Source organism: Pleurodeles waltl, chromosome 9 (genome assembly GCF_031143425.1).
Source record: "Pleurodeles waltl isolate 20211129_DDA chromosome 9, aPleWal1.hap1.20221129, whole genome shotgun sequence".
Taxonomy (NCBI): domain Eukaryota; kingdom Metazoa; phylum Chordata; class Amphibia; order Caudata; family Salamandridae; genus Pleurodeles; species Pleurodeles waltl.
This window is the reverse complement of record NC_090448.1, coordinates 649,072,122-649,092,971: the sequence shown is the minus strand read 5'-3', so window position 1 is coordinate 649,092,971 and position 20,850 is coordinate 649,072,122. Positions and strand designations below refer to the sequence as shown.

General features: G+C 45.4%; 1 protein-coding gene across 3 annotated transcripts in view; it reads right to left on the bottom strand.

Annotated features, from left to right (window-relative positions):
- Positions 1–20,850, bottom strand: part of CLASRP (CLK4 associating serine/arginine rich protein) — a 664,783-nt gene that overhangs the window by 19,492 nt on the left and 624,441 nt on the right. For all 3 annotated transcript variants that reach the window (XM_069207696.1, XM_069207697.1, XM_069207699.1), the window contains one exon: positions 16,928–17,011. In XM_069207696.1, the coding sequence (XP_069063797.1) occupies positions 16,928–17,011 (84 nt within the window). The remainder of the gene's footprint in view (positions 1–16,927; positions 17,012–20,850) is intronic.

Below are 20,850 nucleotides of genomic sequence, written 5' to 3'. Positions count from 1 at the left end.
AGGATAGCTTTCTGCTCTCCTACAGAGATGGGCCAAAGGCTCTCAGGAAGGAAAACAATGAAGCATTGCAGGCCAGAGTGGTGTGACCTCCTTCCTCCAGGAACCACTTAGGTGTTAGTCCCAAAATGCTGGCTTCAAAGATGAAGCCACCTTTGAAGAGCAGATGTGGGACAACAGGGGGAGGGTTCCTCCATTGTTGAGGTAGGCAGCCTGACATGGGAAGCAGAGGGGGGAAAACAGTTGCTAAACAGATTTTCCCAAGGGCATGTAGCCCTTAGGTAGCCACATCCCGGTGGTGGGCTAGTGAAGTCTGTCCACTAGGAGAGGGACCTCACCATCTTGGGAGTGGGTAGAATGGTGCTTCCTGGGATAGCCACATGCTAAACTCCACAAAAATTAGTCACTAGGCGGAAGTTAGCCTGATAGCCCATAGGCTACAACTCCATCCTGCCCTGAGGACACTTTCCGAGCCTTTATTGGCGCAACTCTGGGACCTAGACTTCAGAATGCGAGCGACTTGGAAGACAGACCGAAGAAGGACTACCCTGCTGCACCGAGGGATCAGCAAGGAGCGGCTGCGCCTGGTGAAGAGAGGGACCATGCCTGCTGTGTCCTGCTCAAGGAGAAGCTATCACCATAACCCAGTCAAGCCAGGTAAACCCTAAGGACCAAGTGACTGGCCTCCTGTTTGCAGCACAGGGACACAACACCTGTTGAAGCCTGCTGGGCCAATATGTAAGCCTCAAGTCTTTAAACTGCTAACACCGCCACCATGCAGCACCGAGGACCAAAAACTGATGCAGAGTTGCATCCGAGATAATGAATATGCAAATACTGTAGAAGAGCTGTTGGGACCCTCAGAAGGAGAGTTATCAACTCAGGCAGGATTGACCTGTGATTGCAAAAACAGAAGCCTGGTAGTCCAGTGGTGCCTGGACTTTGGCCAGACCAAAGAGGACTTTGTGAGATGTTGAGTCTGCAAACAGGACCCCTCTCCATCTTCATAGACCAAGGAATCCTTGCAGAAGTCTCCTGTCAACCGCATCGCATCCACAGCATCCTTAGAGCATCTTCAGCATCCTCCATCCGCTGCATCAGGGCCACTCTACAGGAATCCATTGCAACACGGTTAAAGTGCCTGGAACTGCTGAAGGACTGCTTCCACCTGGAAGGTAACTGTTCTTGAGAAACTTGCTGGTCCACCCTGATGAACACCCTGCCAGATTTGGTCACCCCAAGTACTTCTAACCGATTGCATTGACACTTATCGAAGGTTTCTTTGAAAACGTTTCTAAATGTCCCATTCGCAGAATTTGGCAAGGTTTGTTCGCGGTTGAGTGAAATTGCTCTGATTTGTTATTTTTTATAAACCTGTATCTCCAGAACCCTCGGTAGATCTTTTTCTTTCTAGTATCTAAATTTTTATAACAATACAGTTTATTTTTTAAGTTAGTTATGATTTCTTGAGTGTTGTAATGAATTCTCGTGCTACCACACCATGTAATACACTCCATTTGCTGACACCCATTCCAACAGATCAGACTGAGAAGGTAATAGTGAATCATGAATGTATGCTCTGATGCCAAAGTAGCAGCTTGACAGATATTCTGGACAGGCACTCTGCATGCCAACATAGTGGTAGCAGCTCTGGTGGAAGGAGCCTTATATCTTCTGGAAGCTGCTAATTAGCAAATGCATGGCAGATCTTAATACATAGGAGTATCCAACATGATATGGTCGGCTTCTGCAAAGCCTTGCTTTTTTTGAAGCAAATTACCCCACAAAGAGCTGATCAGCTAATGGCCCTTGGTACGATCAATGTAAAAGCTTAACACTCTTTTGGGATCTTTTGAGGATGAGGTGGAGCAAAGAATGTCAGAAACACAATGGATTGTCTGATATGAATTGGAGTCAACCTTTGGTGGGAACGCTGCTCTTGTCAGTAACACCAGTCACACCAGTCCGTCCAGAAAAAAGGAGGTGTAGACTGAAAGAGCCAGAAACACACTCGCATGACTAGCTGAAGTCATTGCAATGAGAAGGACTGTTTTAAGAGTTATGAAAAGCAAAGTACAGTTGTTCATTGGCCTAATATAGAAAACACATCACAACAGGTAAACAAGGTTGGTTGGTCCACTAAACTAAAAAAAACAAAAAAAAAAAAAAAAAAAGAGACAATAACCTTCAACAGTGCCCTCTGCACATCTTTGCTGGATTAATAAAGCATCAAAAGCAACACTTACATCAGCTTTTCCTGTAATGGGTACATAATGCAGGAACCACACCAGGCCACAAACCCATTCCAGCGCCTGGCATGAAAAGATTTTGGAGAAGGCAGCCTGGCTGTCAAAATGGCTTCCAAGTAATGCCACTCAGTCTCCACTCATGGAGATGTAGAACGTGCATGCTGGGCTGCAAGATCATGAACTGCTACAGCAACAGAAGACCCTGTTGAAGGAACCAGCATAGAGATGCTCATGCCGAGAAGTTATTGGCACCACACTCGCCAGGCCCAAACTAGAGCCAATAGGATGACTTCCTGATCTTCAGAACTCTGGGCAGGAGAAGCAGAGGCAGCAAATGAATTAGTAACTTCTGTGCTACATTCTAGGTGGAAAGTGACTCAGAGGGAGAGCATTCTTGGAAACTCTAGGGCACAAAAGTGTTGCCACTGTGAATACTCAACTCTGGAAACAATCAAGCCAGGGTTCTCCTCATTGCTGGAAGATGCCCTGTGGCATCTCGGCACATAACTGCCATTTGAGATCCACTAGTCAATGCCGACAGTTTGCTTGCCCTCACATACAAAGATCCCACAAGGTAGTTTGCGACGAGGGAAATGCCAACACTCAGACAATTCCAAGTCTCTCCTGGCACAAAATCTAGCACCCCACCTGGAGGTGTTGTCCCTGAGGACCTGAACCAGCCCCCCTTTGATGGACAGAAGGAAGGGTTTCAATGCCAAGTGAATGGGCCGCAACTCCAAGTTCAGAGTCCTCTGATCTCCACCACTCCTAGGTAACTTAACAAACCCAGCAATGATGCGTCTATCACAGATTAGGATGGGACACAGAAAGGTGTCTACCACCCATCCAACTTTGGTTGAGCATCCACCACTGATGGTCTTTTTCCGTCTTGGAACTAAATCTACTGAAACTTGAGATCCCACTGCAGAAAAACCCACATGTACCACCTGGCATAAACAGCTAACAGGATACAGGATGCCAAGAAGTCTCAGAGCCACTCTCACAGAGATCCAGGATGGTGGATGAAACGGAAAATGTCACTTACCCAGTGTACATCTGTTCGTGGCATTAGTCGCTGCCGATTCACATGCTGTGCACAGTCCGCCGTCTGGTGTTGGGCTCGGAGTGTTACAAGTTGTTTTTCTTAGGAGAAGTGTTTTCGAGTCACGAGACCGAGGGACTCCTCCCACTTCGGTTCCATTGCGCATGGGCGTCGACTCCATCTTAGATTGTTTTCCCCGCAGAGGGTGAGGTAGGAGTTGTGTATGCTAGTAATAGTGCCCATGCAATGGAATGAATACGTATGTACAAAATGAAGGTTAAAGTAATATATTTACAAATGTTGAAGATCTACTTCTAAACGGCTCTAGGCTCCCGGGGAGGCGGGTGGGCGCATGTGAATCTGCAGGGACTAATGCCACGAACAGATGTACACTGGGTAAGTGACATTTTCCGTTCGGTGGCATGTGTAGCTGCAGATACACATGCTGTGCATAGACTAGTAAGCAGTTATCTCCCCAAAAGCGGTGGTTCAGCCTGTAGGAGTTGAAGTAGTTTGAAATAAAGTCCTTAGTACAGCTTGACCTACTGTGGCTTGTTGTGCAGATAACACATCTACACAGTAGTGCTTAGTAAATGTATGAGGCGTAGACCATGTTGCTGCCTTACATATTTCGTTCATTGGAATATTTCCTAGAAAGGCCATAGTAGCACCTTTCTTTCTGGTTGAGTGTGCCTTTGGTGTAATAGGCAGCTCTCTCTTTGCTTTAAGATAGCAGGTTTGAATGCACCTAACTATCCATCTAGCAATGCCTTGTTTTGAAATAGGATTTCCTGTATGAGGTTTTTGAAAGGCAATAAATAGTTGTTTTGTCTTTCTAATTAGTTTTGTTCTGTCAATGTAGTACATTAGTGCTCTTTTGATGTCTAATGTATGTAGTGCTCTTTCAGCTACGGAATCTGGCTGTGGGAAGAACACTGGTAATTCTACTGTTTGATTTAAGTGGAACGGTGAGACAACCTTTGGTAAGAATTTTGGATTTGTTCTTAGAACTATCTTATTTTTATGTATTTGAATAAATGGTTCTTGTATGGTAAATGCCTGAATCTGACTCACTCTTCTTAGAGATGTGATGGCAATGAGAAATGCAACTTTCCACGTTAAGTATTGCATTTCACAAGAATGCATGGGCTCGAAAGGTGGACCCATGAGTCTTGTTAAGACAATGTTGAGGTTCCATGAAGGAACAGGTGGTGTCCTTGGTGGTATAATTCTCTTTAGGCCTTCCATAAACGCTTTAATGACTGGTATTCTGAATAGTGAAGTTGAGTGAGTAATCTGCAGGTAAGCAGATATTGCGGTGAGATGTATCTTTATGGAAGAAAAAGCTAGATTTGATTTTTGCAAATGTAGTAAATATCCTACTACATCTTTTGGAGATGCGTATAATGGTTGAATTTAATTGTTATGGCAGTAACAAACAAATCTTTTCCATTTATTTGTATAGCAGTGTCTAGTGGAAGGTCTTCTTGCTTGTTTTATGACCTCCATACATTCCTGTGTGAGGTCTAAGTGTCCGAATTCTAGGATTTCAGGAGCCAAATTGCTAGATTCAGCGATGCTGGGTTTGGATGCCTGATCTGTTGTTTGTGTTGTGTTAACAGATCTGGTCTGTTGGGTAGCTTGACATGAGGTACTACTGACAGGTCTAGTAGTGTTGTGTACCAAGGTTGTCTTGCCCATGTTGGTGCTATTAGTATGAGTTTGAGTTTGTTTTGACTCAATCTGTTTACTAGATATGGAAGGAGAGGGAGAGGGGGAAAAGCGTACGCAAATATCCCTGACCAGTTCATCCATAGAGCATTGCCTTGGGATCGCTGGTGTGGGTACCTGGATGCGAAGTTTTGGCATTTTGAGTTTTCTTCTGTTGCAAATAGGTCTATTTGGGGTGTTCCCCAAATTGGAAAGTAAGTGTTCAGTATTTGGGGGTGAATTTCCCATTCGTGGATTTGTTGGTGATCCCGAGAGAGATTGTCTGCTAGCTGGTTTTGGATCCCTGGAATAAATTGTGCTATTAGGCGAATGTGGTTGTGAATCGCCCAATGCCATATTTTTTGTGTTAGGAGACACAACTGTGTTGAGTGTGTCCCCCCCTGTTTGTTTAAATAATACATTGTTGTCATGTTGTCTGTTTTAACAAGAATGTATTTGTGGGTTATCATGGGCTGAAATGCTTTTAGCGCTAGAAATACTGCTAACAGTTCTAGGTGATTTATGTGAAACTGCATTTGATGTATGTCCCATTGTCCTTGGATGCTGTGTTGATTGAGGTGTGCTCCCCACCCTGTCATGGAAGCATCTGTTGTTACGACGTATTGTGGCACTGGGTCTTGGAAAGGCCGCCCTTTGTTTAAATTTGTACTGTTCCACCATAGAAGCGAGATGTATGTTTGGCGGTCTATCAACACCAGATCTAGAAGTTGACCCTGTGCATGTGACCATTGTGATGCTAGGCACTGTTGTAAGGGCCGCATGTGTAACCTTGCGTTTGGGACAATGGCTATGCATGAAGACATCATGCCTAGGAGTTTTAATACCATTTTTGCTTGTATCTTTTGTGTTGGATACATGGCCTGTATTACCTTGTGAAATGTTTGAACCCTTTGTGGACTTGGAGTGGCTATCCCTTCTGTTGTGTTGATTGTCGCTCCTAAGTATTGCTGTGTTTGGCACGGCAAAAGGTGTGACTTTGCATAGTTGATGGAGAAACCCAGCTTGTGAAGGGTCTGTATGACATACTTTGTGTGATATGAACACTTTGTTAGCGTGTTGGTTTTGATTAACCAGTCGTCTAAGTAAGGGAACACGTGTATTTGCTGCCTTCTGATATGTGCAGCTACTACTGCTAGGCATTTTGTAAAGACTCTTGGCGCGGTTGTTATTCCGAATGGCAACACTTTGAATTGGTAATGTATTCCTTTGAATACGAACCTTAGGTATTTCCTGTGTGAAGGATGTATCGGTGTATGGAAATACGCATCTTTTAGGTCTAATGTTGTCATGTAGTCTTGCTGTTTGAGCAGTGGGATTACGTCTTGTAATGTGACCATGTGAAAGTGGTCTGATTTGATGTAGGTATTTAGTGTTCTGAGATCTAGTATTGGTCTCAGAGTTTTGTCCTTTTTTGGTATTAGAAAGTACAGTGAGTAAACTCCTGTGTTTTTCTGTAGACTTGGCACTAATTCTATTGCGTCCTTTTGCAGTAATGCTTGAACTTCTAGTCCTAGAAGATCTATATGCTGTTTTGACATATTGTGTGTTTTCGGTGGGACGTTTGGAGGGAATTGGAGAAATTCTATGCAATAACCATGCTGGATAATTGCTAAGACCCAAGTGTCTGTTGTTATTTCCTCCCAAGATTTGTAGAACTGGCTTAGTCTTCCCCCCACTGGTGTTGTGTGAAGGGGTTGTGTGACTTGTGAGTCACTGTTTATTTTGAGGGGTTTTGGGACCTTGAAATTTTCCCCGATTTCTTGGGAATTGTCCTCCTCTGTATTGTCCCCGAAAACCTCCCCTTTGATATTGTCCCTGGTAGGTAGGTGGTCTTTTTTGTGAGGTGTTGGTTTCTGTGGGTTGACCTCGAAACCCTCCCCTAAAAGGTGTCTTCCGAAATGTGCCTCTGCTCTGCAGGGAGTACAGTGCGCCCATGGCTTTGGCCGTATCGGTGTCCTTTTTTAGTTTTTCAATGGCAGTGTCCACCTCCGGCCCAAACAATTGCTGTTCATTAAACGGCATATTGAGCACAGCCTGTTGTATTTCTGGTTTGAACCCAGATGTGCGCAGCCATGCGTGCCTCCTTATTGTGACTGCAGTGTTTATTGTCCTTGCAGCTGTATCCGCTGCATCCATGGAAGACCGTATCTGATTGTTCGAGATACTTTGTCCCTCTTCCACCACCTGTTGCGCTCTTTTTTGAAGCTCTTTGGGTAGGTGTTCGATGAGATGTTGCATTTCATCCCAATGAGCCCTGTCGTATCTCGCCAAGAGTGCTTGCGAGTTGGCGATACGCCACTGATTTGCTGCTTGTGCTGCAACCCTTTTTCCCGCTGCATCAAATTTGCGGCTCTCCTTGTCCGGAGGTGGTGCGTCGCCTGATGTATGCAAGTTGGCTCTCTTACGAGCTGCCCCCACAACTACTGAGTCCGGTGTCAGTTGTGTTGTAATAAATATAGGGTCTGTGGGCGGTGCCTTATATTTTTTCTCCACCCTTGGAGTTATGGCTCTGCCTTTAACTGGCTCCTGAAATATTTGTTTTGAGTGCCTTAGCATTCCTGGGAGCATGGGAAGGCTTTGATAATGGCTATGGGTGGAGGACAGAGTGTTAAAGAGGAAGTCATCCTCAATAGGTTCTGAATGTAGTGATACATTGTGGAATTCGGCTGCCCTAGCGACCACCTGTGCATATGATGTACTGTCCTCAGGTGGTGACGGTTTAGTTGGGTACGACTCTGGGCTATTGTCCAATACTGGAGCGTCGTAGAGGTCCCATGCATCTGGATCATCCTGGCTCATTGTGGTATGAGCTGGTGAGTGTGTTAATGGTGGAGTTTGCGCCGGTGATGCATGAGTTGATGGTGGTGGAGAAGGTGGTGGAGTTACTTTCTTTACCACCTTTGTTTGTGGTTGCTAGTCTCCTTGTTGGAAGGCAAGTTTCCTTTTCATCTTGATTGGGGGAAGAGTGCTGATCTTCCCTGTATCTTTTTGAATAAAGAGCCGCCTTTGCGTGTGATCTGGCTCTATTGTTTGTAATTCCTCTTCAAATCTGTTTTCTTTCATTTGAGAGGACAGTCCTTGTTCCTCTGAGTAGGAACTAATTCTCGGTTCGGATGCCGGATGTTTCGGCACCGAAACCTTTTCTACTGATTTTTTCGGCTCCGACAAAATCTTTTTTCTTTTCTGCATCGTGCCCTCTCAGTGCCGACCAACCTCGGTGCCGCTGTCTCGGTGCCGAATCTTTTCTGCGCCACTCTCTCGGGCCCGAGATTGCTGCGTGCCTGTATCTCGACCGGAGTCGGATGACTTCGACACCAGCTCGCCCTTTTTCGGTGCCGATGGACGGTCACCTACTTTTCGGGTTAAGCCATGGCCTGTTGGCGGTGGCGTCCCCTGGGCTTTGTCAGTCTTTTCGTGAGCTTTTTGTTTCGACGTCTTACTCACGGTTGACGTTTCTTCGGCGTCGAGTTCTTCGGAATCCGACTCGTGGATGGAGAAAGTTTCTTCTTCTTCCTCCTCAAACCGTTGTTGTCCTGTCGGCGTGGACGCCATCTGCAATCTCCTGGCTCTTCGGTCTCTGAGCGTTTTTCTCGACCGAAACACGCGACAGGCTTCGCACGTATCCTCCTTGTGCTCGGGGGACAGGCACAAGTTACAGACCAAATGTTGATCCGTATAAGGATATTTATTATGGCATTTAGGACAGAATCGGAACGGGGTCCGTTCCATCAGTCTTGAAGTCGCACGCGGTCGGGCTGACCAGGCCCCGACGGGGGATCGAAATTACCTCGAAGGGCTACCGGAGCTCTTCAAGATTCGGTGTCGATTTGTTCTAACTAACCCGATACCGAACGAAACAATACCGACAAATTTTTCCGAGATTCTGACTAACTTTCCGACCCGAAGCACGGAGCGAAAAGGAACACGTCCGAACCCGATGGCGGAAAAAAAAACAATCTAAGATGGAGTCGACGCCCATGCACAATGGAACCGAAGTGGGAGGAGTCCCTCGGTCTCGTGACTCGAAAACACTTCTCCTAAGAAAAACAACTTGTAACACTCCGAGCCCAACACCAGACGGCGGACTGTGCACAGCATGTGTATCTGCAGCTACACATGCCACCGAACATAGGATTACAGCCTAAACGTCCTGGACTTGTTGACCCAGTGGGAAGGCTCGAAACTGCTCTCCATTCAGAGTGACTCAGATGAACAGTAGCCACTGCGAAAGAGTCTGGTGTGACTTTGGCACTTTGATCGAGAGACAAAGAAGTTAGGAGATTGGGAGTCATTTGGAGGTAATCTACAACAGACTGTGGCAAGCTGACCTTCGACAGTCAGTCATCTAGGAATATGTTTACTGATATTCCAAACTACCGAAGATTTATAGCAATCATTACAATCGTTTCTGTGAACACCCCAAGGGCACTGAAGAGGCCGAAGAGTAGCACCCAAAACTGAAAATGCTTCTGCCCCAACTTGACTGCTGGTAACACCTGTGGGACTGCAGGACAGGAATACAAATGGTCCCTTAAATGCCGCTCTGATTTAGGTGGAATATGTGTCGGGTTAAACATGAATGACAGGGCATAACTTTGGTGGTTCATTTTGTCAGATATACTTTTGGATGTAATAACCTTTGCTGCTTCCTACAGGGTGGCCATGTACCGCCAAAGGCATGCAAAAGCAGCTTGGAAGCTGGAGTTGGAGGGCACTGGCAACTATGCTGTCCTTGCTACCTTTGATGTCAACAGCTAGATCCCCAACCCCAGCCTCCAAACGGACTAGGGGGCCTGTGCTCAGGGAGTGGGCCTTGAAGTTAGATGTAAGCCATAAACCTTCCAAAATCTTGAAAAGGCAAAATTGATGGGGATACTGCACACAGGTGCTGAAAGATCCAGGAAATACACAGTGATACTTTTTTTTTTTTTTTTAAACGCTGCTGTGCAGAGTCTGCTTCGTCTTCATAAAGAAGGGTGACTTCAAATGGCATTTCCAGTAATGTTTTCATTTATCCAAGGCTCCGAAGCACCACACTGGTACAGACTACCATGCCTAAACAGTCCATAATGGCCAGTCCCGTATGGATGACATACTTCATCTTAGCCATACTCAATGATTTGTGCTAGTTTGGAGTAGAATTCACCTTGGTCTGCCGGCAACATCTTGCTAACCATGCTCCACAATACATATGAGTACTGCCTAAGGAGACAGATCGCATTGGCAGAGCAAAGAGGAGGACCGGCTGAGGAAAATTTAATTTCCCATAGGCTGCCACATATTTCAACTTCCCATTGGAAAGAATTTTAGGAAACGAATTTTGGTTTACCGTATTTGTAGATGACTTGCCCACATTGCTCTCAGGTGTAGGCTGCTGAGTGGTAAGGCAACATCACAAAGGAGAGGGCTGGGGCATCTAGACACATTAAAAGACAGGCAAGAGCAAGGTTGGGCCCAAATGCCCATTAATCTGTCTGTGAGGGTCTCACTAAAAGGCAAAAGTGCCTTCGTTTAAGCCTGAAGAAACAACAATCGATCAGTGGGTCTTATTCCACTTACACATAATCAAAACCAAACTTCAAACATCATCTATCCATAATGCTCTGTTTATTTGTGAACAACCAGAAGAATGTTATCATATTCAAGTGAAGTGTAGACAGTGCAGTGCTCAAAAAGTGCAGTGAGGTACATTATTTACACTGACCTATATACAGTAAATGGATGTCCGAGGATTCTAAGTAAGTGAAACAACCCATGATACAATCATTGGTTGTTGTGCACAATATGAACAATCGACAAAACCATTAAAACAGTGGACGTTTCGACCCACATACTAATTCAAAGGGTTCTCATCAGGACAAACGTGCCGTTTGACCTTACATCTGCAAGCAGTCCACCTATGTTCTCTGCGGGCTTACAGTTTAAATCAGTGTCTGCATCAATTCTCCAAGCAATCCATGTATGTTCTTTGCTGGAGTACTGTTCAGATCAGAGTCTGAATAAATACGGAAGTGTGTGCACTAAGCCGTGCCAGACAGGTCGCCTACTCAGAGTGCCGTGTCCGCTCACAAAGGCCCCCATCTAGCTGGCAGGGAACACACAAGATGGCCCACCAGCCATATATCCTAAGGCTAAGCTTGGGACCAATAGCTCAATGCCTCCAGGTCACAAGGGACGCAAGTCTACATTATACTATTTGCTGGCATACCACGTCACTGTTATTCGCTCAGACCCGGACTGACCGCAGCAAATGGAGGGCAGTAACGTCTTGAGGCCCATAATCACTTGGAGCTCCTGCAGACTGATGTGGAATCTCTGTTTCAAGGGAGACTAGAGGTGTCTTATCTCCACGAGTCTAGATGACTACCAACATGAGGGGAAGAATGAGGAAAAGTGGCCCCTGCAGCAGAGGAAACAAAGGCTTTCCAAACCACCACTGAAGGTCCCAAGCCTTGCTCTGCCCAAGAAACACAGATGCTCTCTGAAGGAACTCCTCAGTGCTTTGCCCACTGGAAGCAGAGGTACTACTGTATAGCATGCAAGCATGAGGCACTAGCAAGATGCAGGAGACAAGCAGCCACAGAAAGCTCCCTTTTAAAATATCCAGATAAAATGTACAGCCTTCCCTAGCTATGCTCCACAAACCTACAAAGAGCTAATCATCCACGCTGTGTTCTTTTGTATGGTCGATGGAGCTGCTCACTGTCTTTCAAGGCGTGAGATGGAATGAAAAAACACTTGGAAGTGATCAACTGGACGTTAGGTAAGGGGAAACATGTGAGTCAAACCTTTAATGAAATGCAGGCTATCAGGCAAACTCAAAGGTTGCATGGGCAAATAGATAACCTTTCAGTGTCTCAAACCCAAGACCTTGTTGGACTAATAAAAAAACAAAAGAAAATAAATCTGCAAGTATGGCATGTAAGAGGTCAGTGTTTTGGGGCTGCACCCAGAAATAAATCTGTTCTAGCACCCAGGGTTGGCACACTTAGTGGAAAGGCACCTAGCTGCAAGGATGGCATCATCTCAGCCAGCAAGTCAAGAACATGCAATTGCCACTGCTCAGTCTGCACGCACTGAGGTGTAGGTTGCGGAGACTGATGCAGGACGTTTCTCTGTGGCTGAGACAATGGGTTCTCCAGAAGTGGTAGCCTGACTGGAGGGCAAATGTTCAGGCACTCTGGGGACCACACACCCCTGGCCCAGTCTATAGAGATTAAGATTACTTGTGCCCAGTCTATCTTAACTTTCTTCGGAACTTGTGGCGGGGGAGGCAGTGCTGGAAATGCATACCGCAGTCATTTGTTGCATTCCAGCCACAAGTTTTCTCCAAGTGAATAATTGGCGAAAACAAGCAATGTGCAAAATTGTGACAGTGTGTCCTCAACGGTGGCAAAGAGATCCTGCCAGGGCAAACCCCACTGGTCAAAGATGCTTCTTGCCACTTTGGGGAGGCAGTGCCACTGATGATCCTCCAGCCGACAAATGCTCAGCCCCTCTGCTCTGGCAATGAGCTATCCTGCTAGATGGTTGTCTACCAGAAATATGTTCTGCTGGCCCAGCCATCTCCAGAGATTTAAGATGTCCTCGCACAGGATTCAGGACACCACTGTGCTTTGCTTGTTGCAGCAGCACAGGGCAGTCATGTTGCTAGTGAGAACTCCTGTTGATGGACATCAAGAGGACTTTTATGGTCAGATGGTTTACCAGACGCTCCAGAAGATTCATAAGAAACCACCTCTCCTTTGGAAACCAGTGGCCTCTAATCGCCACCTCCCATAGGTAACCTCCCTCTTCCCCTCCGACACCAGCAGCAAGTCATCTGTCATATGTATGAAGTCTGCGCAGAGACGGGGGAGTGGGCTGCTGCAGGTTAAGTTTGTGCTTGTCTTAACCAAAGAAGGTCCTAAACCTTCTCCTGCAAGACCTGGATGGTTCTGAGAGGCATCCCTAACACTGGGCCCAATTAAACCTCAGGTTCCACTGCACTGCAGGACCCACATGTCCTCTGGTGCTCAAGACCAGGAAGACAATTATAAGAGTCCGAGAAGCCTTAGATGGTCTCATGTGAGATCCAGGAAAAAGAGCAAAATATCAGAATCAGCTCCTGAATGCCTGGACTCCGTGCAGTGGTAGAAAGACCTTGAACATTAGTGACTAGATGAGCCCAAATAAGGGGAATCCTCAGCATAGGGCACCAGTGGTATGTCAGTTTTTTCATGGAAAATCCCAAGGAAGTTACTGGGTTCATCTATCATCCAGGAATCATCTGTGACTGACAGCGGAGAGCTGAGGTATGGGAATATACATAACTCCAAATCTCTGCAGATGGACAGCGACAACCTCTATCACTTTCTTGAACCTCAGAGGAGCCAAGGTAAGGTTGATAGACTGCACGGTAAACGGAAAGTGTGCATGGTCCATACAGAACAGATGGCTCCGGTGGGAGTGCCGTATGGGTATATTACCATACACATCCTGCAAGAGCAGGGACCGTATCCAATCTATTTGGTCTCAAAATAGTTTGATTGCTTAGCAAAAAACCCTTTAAGAAGGAAAGCTCATCTGTTGAACATCCTGCAATGAAAGAAGTAGAACTTTTCAGAAGAGGATGATGATGTCTCCTTTGATCTCTTGTACTTCTTATGTATAAATGAGGAAGAGTGGCTCTTGTGCTTTTTGTGATGCCTCAGAGAACTGAAGCCTGAACAAATATGAAATAATTCTCGACACCAGGACCTGGATGAAAACTTGTATTTTGACTTTTCAAAGGAAGCCATAAGCAGCTTATTGCTCCTCTTTATCGATGCGTAAGGGTGTGTAAGAGCAAATAAACTACATGCTAAAGGACTTTGTAATTTTCCAGGACATCACATACTCTGTGCATGAGGGTCAGTAACTGACAGCCATCTCAAAAGGGCTTAAAGCTGAGGAAACATTTGCAACACTGCTCTAGCTGAACACTGATGAAGCCACAGAATGAAAGGAATCAGATGTCACCAGTGCGCACTCAGTCAAATATTAAGTCACGCTCAGAGCCTAAACAGCTGCATTTATGTCATTTAACTCGAACCGACACCAGTGATTTGCTAGGATGGCCAAACATTTCCAGATTGTGTCTGTTGTACGGGGGAAGGGCGGAAGTTCAGAGAAGGAATTTCTAGAAGCACCCATTCATTAGAAACCCTAGTCACAACAGAAAGTTGTAGACTTTGAAACCAACTACAGGGAAGCACTGTGCTGTAGAGGCCTGATAAGGATGTATATACAAGTAATATAGTTTTAAGTACAAAGTGCTGAACGAAGATTTAGCAGTCAGTTGCCTAGCCCACTTTATTCAGAACCTTGCATTTTCTAGCAACCATTTGGAGGAACAGGCCATCTCTTACACAGCAAGGAAGTAAGTTTATGGGAAACCGTTCACATTCTTTCTTATGGTCTGCACCCTCTTATGTTCCCACCTCAAGCCTAAAGGGTACAGAGAGACTGTTCTCTTGAGGAAGGCAACCAATGACTATCAACCGAAATTTTTTAAACGGTACAAAGCACATACCCTTCCTATATTCCATCCGGAGGGAATCTGCAGGGGTCCATTTGAGTTAACTCACTTTCAATGGACGAAATTAAATCCAAATTACAAGAGTATTGCTAAAGGGCCAATGCAGAATAATAACAGCTTTCTTACTACAGAGCACACGTCCCAATGCATCCAAAGGAACTTGCAATTATGGTCATGTGAAAACTAGGCTATTCCATGGAAGTCCTTGACTTAAGACAGATTCAAAACCTATTTGTCCCTACCTAATGGGGCCTATTTGTCTACTAAGGATGTCCCCCCTCTGTTTTGGAAGATCAAAGACACTGGCAGGTGAAAAGGCAAGCCAAACCACAATTGTAAACAATAACATTAACTCCTAAATCTCCATCTTGCTTTTGGAGTATCTCTCAAAAATATCTAGGATGAACAGCCATTCTCACTTTTGTAGTCTGTGAAAAACCTGCGTGATATTTTAGGTTTCACCACAACCAGTCACCTAATTATAACAACTGCATCAAAGTTAGAAACTCTGAGTAAGGAGGGTAGGTGGGGAGGTGCACCAAGGGAAGGGGAAAGCCTGAGCACAAGTGAATCTCAGAGGAAAGGGTCCAACGGTGTGGCATTTAGTCTTTTCAAGCAGGGAGTTAAAAGTAAACATTTAACTTTCACTGGTTTGAGATGCTACTAAATGACAGAAGTGAAGGAGGAGTATGATACTGTTCTCTCTAACAGCATTCACAAACATATGCTCCTGGTTGATGCAAGCAGAAACAACCAAGATGCTATGTTTTTACCCCCCCCCGTTCAACATACCTCCATAATGAAGCTGCATAGGGCTGGGGCCTGACATAGGGCACCAATATCTTCTGGCAGTACCCTATGATTATTATTTCTTATTTATCAAATAATATTGCTCTTTTGCTCTTTGTAAATGTCAAGAGTCGCAGACAATCCATTTGCTCTTTCTGGCTGACCATGATTAGAGAATAAAATGTTCACCTAAAGCTCAGATGGGGATGGCACCCACCTTTTAATTTCAACACACACCGTCACCCACACTTGCTTCTGACATTGTCTTTTAACTAGAATCATTCTCCTCTAACCTTTCATCTACTCATTTATTGTTGTCTGGGCTGGAGTATCAACTTGGATTGCATCAACCGAAGCAGGGTTGCAAGAAGTGGTTGGCAGGGCCAGTGCCAGGCTGAAAGGTCTATACGCAAGGTAAGGATTTTAAATAGACTGCCTTCATGTCATCAAGTTCATGATTCTGGACAAAAAGTACACATTACTTGTTATAGCAGAGTAAGGTGGAAACGGGTGTCTCAGCTATGCTTGTCCATCTGCAAATAAGGAAGGGCCGGGATCTAGAATGGATCGCAATCACCTGCTGTACTAAAGCCCCAGTGATAAGTAAAGCGGCACGAAAGGCCCAAGAGAAGCAGCCACCTTGGCAAAGGTGGCTGGAATAGCCAAAGATGTCAACATTTCTGATCGAGGTTACTGCTGATTCCTTTTGTTATACAGAAAATACAATTCTATAGAGGGATTCTGATAATCACCTAAGTCTATAGGGACTATCGCTACTTAAGAATAGAAGAAAGGGCTTAGTATCCTGTGCATGTCAACTGGGTTACAATATTAGTTGCTCCTGTCAAACAATAACTCAATTTTTTTTTTGCTTCTCTAAGTTATAAGATGTCTCTTGGAGTGTTCTGATCGTACACCTGTGGGTGAGGTTTGGAAGCTTTAAACTCATGCTCAATTCCTCAGTTTGTTTGCACCTCTACATAAAGAGGGAGGACATCACTTAAGTTACTGTCCCACCATAACCCAATTGGGACCTAGGAGCAGCAGTATAAAGAGCAAATTGGATCATGTGGCAAGGGTTTAGGTTTCTGAGGCATGGTCAAGTTTATGTTCTATAGGCACTTTGGAGGAAACTTGAATAAGATTATCTGGCAAAGGGGAGACATCCTCTGCTCCATGCGATAAACTTCAGAAGACTCAGCAGGGTGCCAAATTAGAAAATACAAGGCTCCCAAAGAAGTTTTTTCTTGAAAGACCAAACGGAAAGAGGTGCAAAGGTGCAATGAAGCCTGGGATAAGTGGATTATACATTAATATCTGAGGGGGATGTAGCATTGCACATGTATTCTAGCTCCCTGATAATAAAAACTTGTTGCTTTGCAAAAGATAGCCATGTCCTTTCAGCTAGACCAGGACATACCAAAAGAGTTGAAAAAGAGATACCTTGTCATATTTGTGGGAAACAAGGATGCTTGTTAATCACGATAGAGACGGATACATCTAGAAAACTTGCCATCCAGAGGTAAGCATGCTTACTAATGTCACGGAAACATTACCTACCTGTAATTATGGGCAACCGGACCCTGTGGTCTATGCAGATTTCCACTCTTTGAATCTTCCCACTTGTCAAGGTGTGATTCTCTCCTAAAAGGCAAAACATGCTTTTCTTATTCAAAGTATATATAGTCACATGTCCTTATTAAATACTATGTATTTCTATGCTGCTAATATTAAATTATTGTTAACATGAAATACACTACCCCATCTGCCCCTTTCAGATATAATAGTGGAATATGGCTTCTGGATCTCCATTTAAAGGTATGTAATTCAGTAATCCTCTTCAGAACATGTTAAATGTTGGTAGTGATATTGAAAACAATGCTAGTCGTATGAGATAAACAGTAGTATAGAACATTTGCAGAAAAGGACACCAAGTCTGATGTAGCAAAGTACGGATTCTAGCAATGATACGTACATTGTAGCACATTGTGAATTTAATTCACTTTCTACTCAGCACTCTGGCAACTTCAAAGTGTTTTTGGTGTGTATTAGGTTTACAGGAAGAGAGATGACAATATAAATGACTTTATCTGGAAAACATTCAAACTATAGACATGGTTTTAAAATTGTTTTCTGTCCTTGTCCAGATGTTCGCTGTCAGTCTCCGTAGTGTGGCACAGTGTGTAGAAAACAAAGGCTTGAATGCATCCTGATAAAACACAAGTGTAGGAAAACAGCCCTTGTTGCAGTTACCCCCCCACCACTTTTGGCCCGATATTGATGATGACCTGACTGTGTGCTGGGGACCCAGCTAACCAGGCCCCAGCACCAGTGTTCTTTCACTAAAAATTAACCATTGTTTCCACAATTGCCACACAGATAAGCCTCTTGTAAAAGGTACCAGTGGTACCAAGGGCCCTGTGACCAGGAAAGGCCCCTAAGAGCTGCTGCATGTGTTGTTCCACCCTAAGGGACCCTCACCTAACACATGGACACTGCCATTTCAGATTGTGTGTGTTGGTGGGGAGAAAAAGGCAAAGTCAACATGGCATCCCCCTCAGGGTGCCATGCACACAAACACTGCCTGTGGCATAGGTAAGTCACCCCTCTAGCAGGCCTTAAAGTCCTAAGGCAGGGTGCACTATACCCCAGGTGAGGGTAAAGCTGCATGAGCAGTATGCCCCTACAGTGTCTAAGTCCATTCTTAGACATTGTAAGTACACTGTGGCCATATTAAGTATATGGTCTGGGAGTTTGTCAAAATAAACTCGACAGTTCCATAATTGCTAAACTGAATACTAGGAAGTTTGGTTTCAAACTTCTCAGAATAATAAACCACACTGATGCCAATAGTAGATTTATTACAAAAAGCTTACAGACGGCACCCCCTGTATTTTACCCAATCCTTCGGTGCAGGACTGACTGGTCTATGCCAGCCTGCCACTGAGAGATGAGTTTTTGACCCCCTGGGGTGTGAGCATTTCTGCTCCCTTGGGCAGAAACAAAGCCTGCACTGGGTGGAGTTCCTTCACACCTCCCCCCCGCAGGAACTGTAACACCTAGCGGTGAGCCTCAAAGGCTCAGGATTCATGTTACAATGCCCCAGGGCACTCCAGCTAGTTGAGATGCCCAGCCCCCGGACAAAGCCCCACTTTTGGCAGCAAGTCCAGAGGGATAATTAGGAAAAACAAGGATGAGTCACCACCACAGCCAGGACCACACCTAAGGTGTCCAGAGCCGAACTCACCCCCTCCTTGCAGAATCCTCCATCTTGGTTTGGAGGACAAGGACCAATAGGGTTTGGAATGTGCCCACCTCCCCAAAGGGAGTGGGGGCACAGGAAGGGTGTAGTCAACCTCAGGGACAGTAGCCATTCGATACTGCCCTCTGACCCCTAAAAACGCCCCTAAATCTTTCATTTAAGGGCTCCCTGAACCAAGCTAGTCAGATTCCTGATGACCTCAAGAAAGAAAAACTGCTGAGCTGAAAATTCCGCAGAGAAGGAGACAACAACTGACTCGGCCCCAGCCCTCCGGCATGTCTCCTGCTTCCAAAAAGCTGCAAGAGAAGAAGCAACGTGTTCTGCAGGACCAGTGACCCCTGAAAAGCCTCCAGGGGACTGCCTGCATCATCGAGGACCAAGAAACTCCTGTGGACAGAAGACCTGTCCAACAAGAAGACAAAGAAACCAGTCCAACTACTCTGCACCTGACGCCCCCAGCCCGTGTCCAGAGAAACCAACAAGCCAGAGAGGATCCCCAGGCGATTCAGACTACGTGTCCACCCTGGGCTGATCTCTCTACACCCCCACAACGACACCTGCAGATGGAATCCCAAGGTCCCCCCTGACCACCACTGCCCAGAACAAAGATATCAGTCGCCTGGAAAAGCACTGCACTCACAGCCCCCAGGACTGAGAGAAACAACCACTGGTGCAGCAACGACCAGCAGGCTGCCCTCACCCTTGCCCAGTTGGTGGCTTGCCCGAGAAGCCCCTCTCTGTGCCCTGCCTGCAGCGCTTTAGTGACCCCCAGGTCCCTCCACAGAGGTCTAGTGAGAACCCGACGCCCTGTTTGCACACTGCACCCGGCCGCCCCTGTGTTGCTGAGGGTGTGGTTTTTATGCCTACTTGGGGCCCCTCCAGAACTCCTTCAAACCCCCCTGGTCTGCCCTCCGACAACGCGGGTACTTATCTGCAAGCAGACTGGAACCGAAGTACCCAGTCTCCATAGGCACCCACATTATTTTGGCTTCTTTTTGACCTCTGCACCTAACCAGCCCTGTGTTGCTGGTGCTGGGTGTTTGGGGTTATCTTGTACCCCCAACGTCGGGCAATCTATGCCCTAGAGATTGAACCCTTAAGTTTGCTACTTACCTCAAAAACTGTACTTAACTTACCTCCCCCAGGAACTGTTGAAAATTGCACTGTGTCCACTTTTAAAATAGTGTTTTGCGATTTTAAAGAAAACTGTGTATATTGTTGATTCCATTCAAAGTTCTAAGTATTACTATGCAAAGTACCTTTCATTTAATGTACTTACCTGCTAAATGAATCTTGTGTTTCTGGAAATAAATTAACAAAATAATATTTTTCTATATAAAAACCTATTGGTCTGGAGTTAAGTTATTGAATGTGTGTTTTCACTAGTTGCTTGTGTGTGTACAACAAATGCTTAACACTACCCTCTGATAAGCCTAACTGCTCGACCATACTACCACAAATAGAGCATAAGTATTATCTATTATTGCCTCTGTCAAGCCTCTTCGGGAACCCCTGGAATCTGTGCACACTATATAACATTTTGAAATAGTATATACAGAGCCAGCTTCTTACAACAAGTAGCTGAGATAAATTCACTAATTCCTTCCAGAACCTAGATGTTTGTTGTAGAAAGAGCAGCGTGTCAGGCATGCCCAGACAAGGGTCCCTGCTCACTGTGCTGACAATGCACAACAGAGGTGACTCTGAAAAGACTTAATGAAAAGGGTGAAACCGGTCTGGGGGTGCTTATGGTTCTCCCATCCGGAGGGGACTGGCCCTGGGAATTCGGGAAAGACAGTTCGGATTGGAGTATTAGCAAGACTGGTTTATTTATGGCAAGCATATGACTACAGTTGCATAAAGTGTGAAAAACAATTGTCTGCAATGAGGCCCAAGTGATCGCCTTTGGCTGACACAAACAAGTTACTTACCTTTGGTAATGCCTTATCTGGTACAGACTATCAAGCTGCACATTCCTTAGCTTACAATATTCCCCCGGCATCAGACTGATCTGTAAACTTTTGGTGAGCAGTATCCTTGTGTGCTGGTAGGTGGCGTTGCTTGGTTCCCTGTGATGTTGTCTGCACTGGAAGTGACCTGTGGTGCCTATATAGGTACCATATCTGTGCGCTTATGCCAGTTTATCTTTACAACTTTCCACACCGAAAATATGGCACCACTAAGAACACCAACCACTAGTGTGTTAAGCTAGAACCCTTAG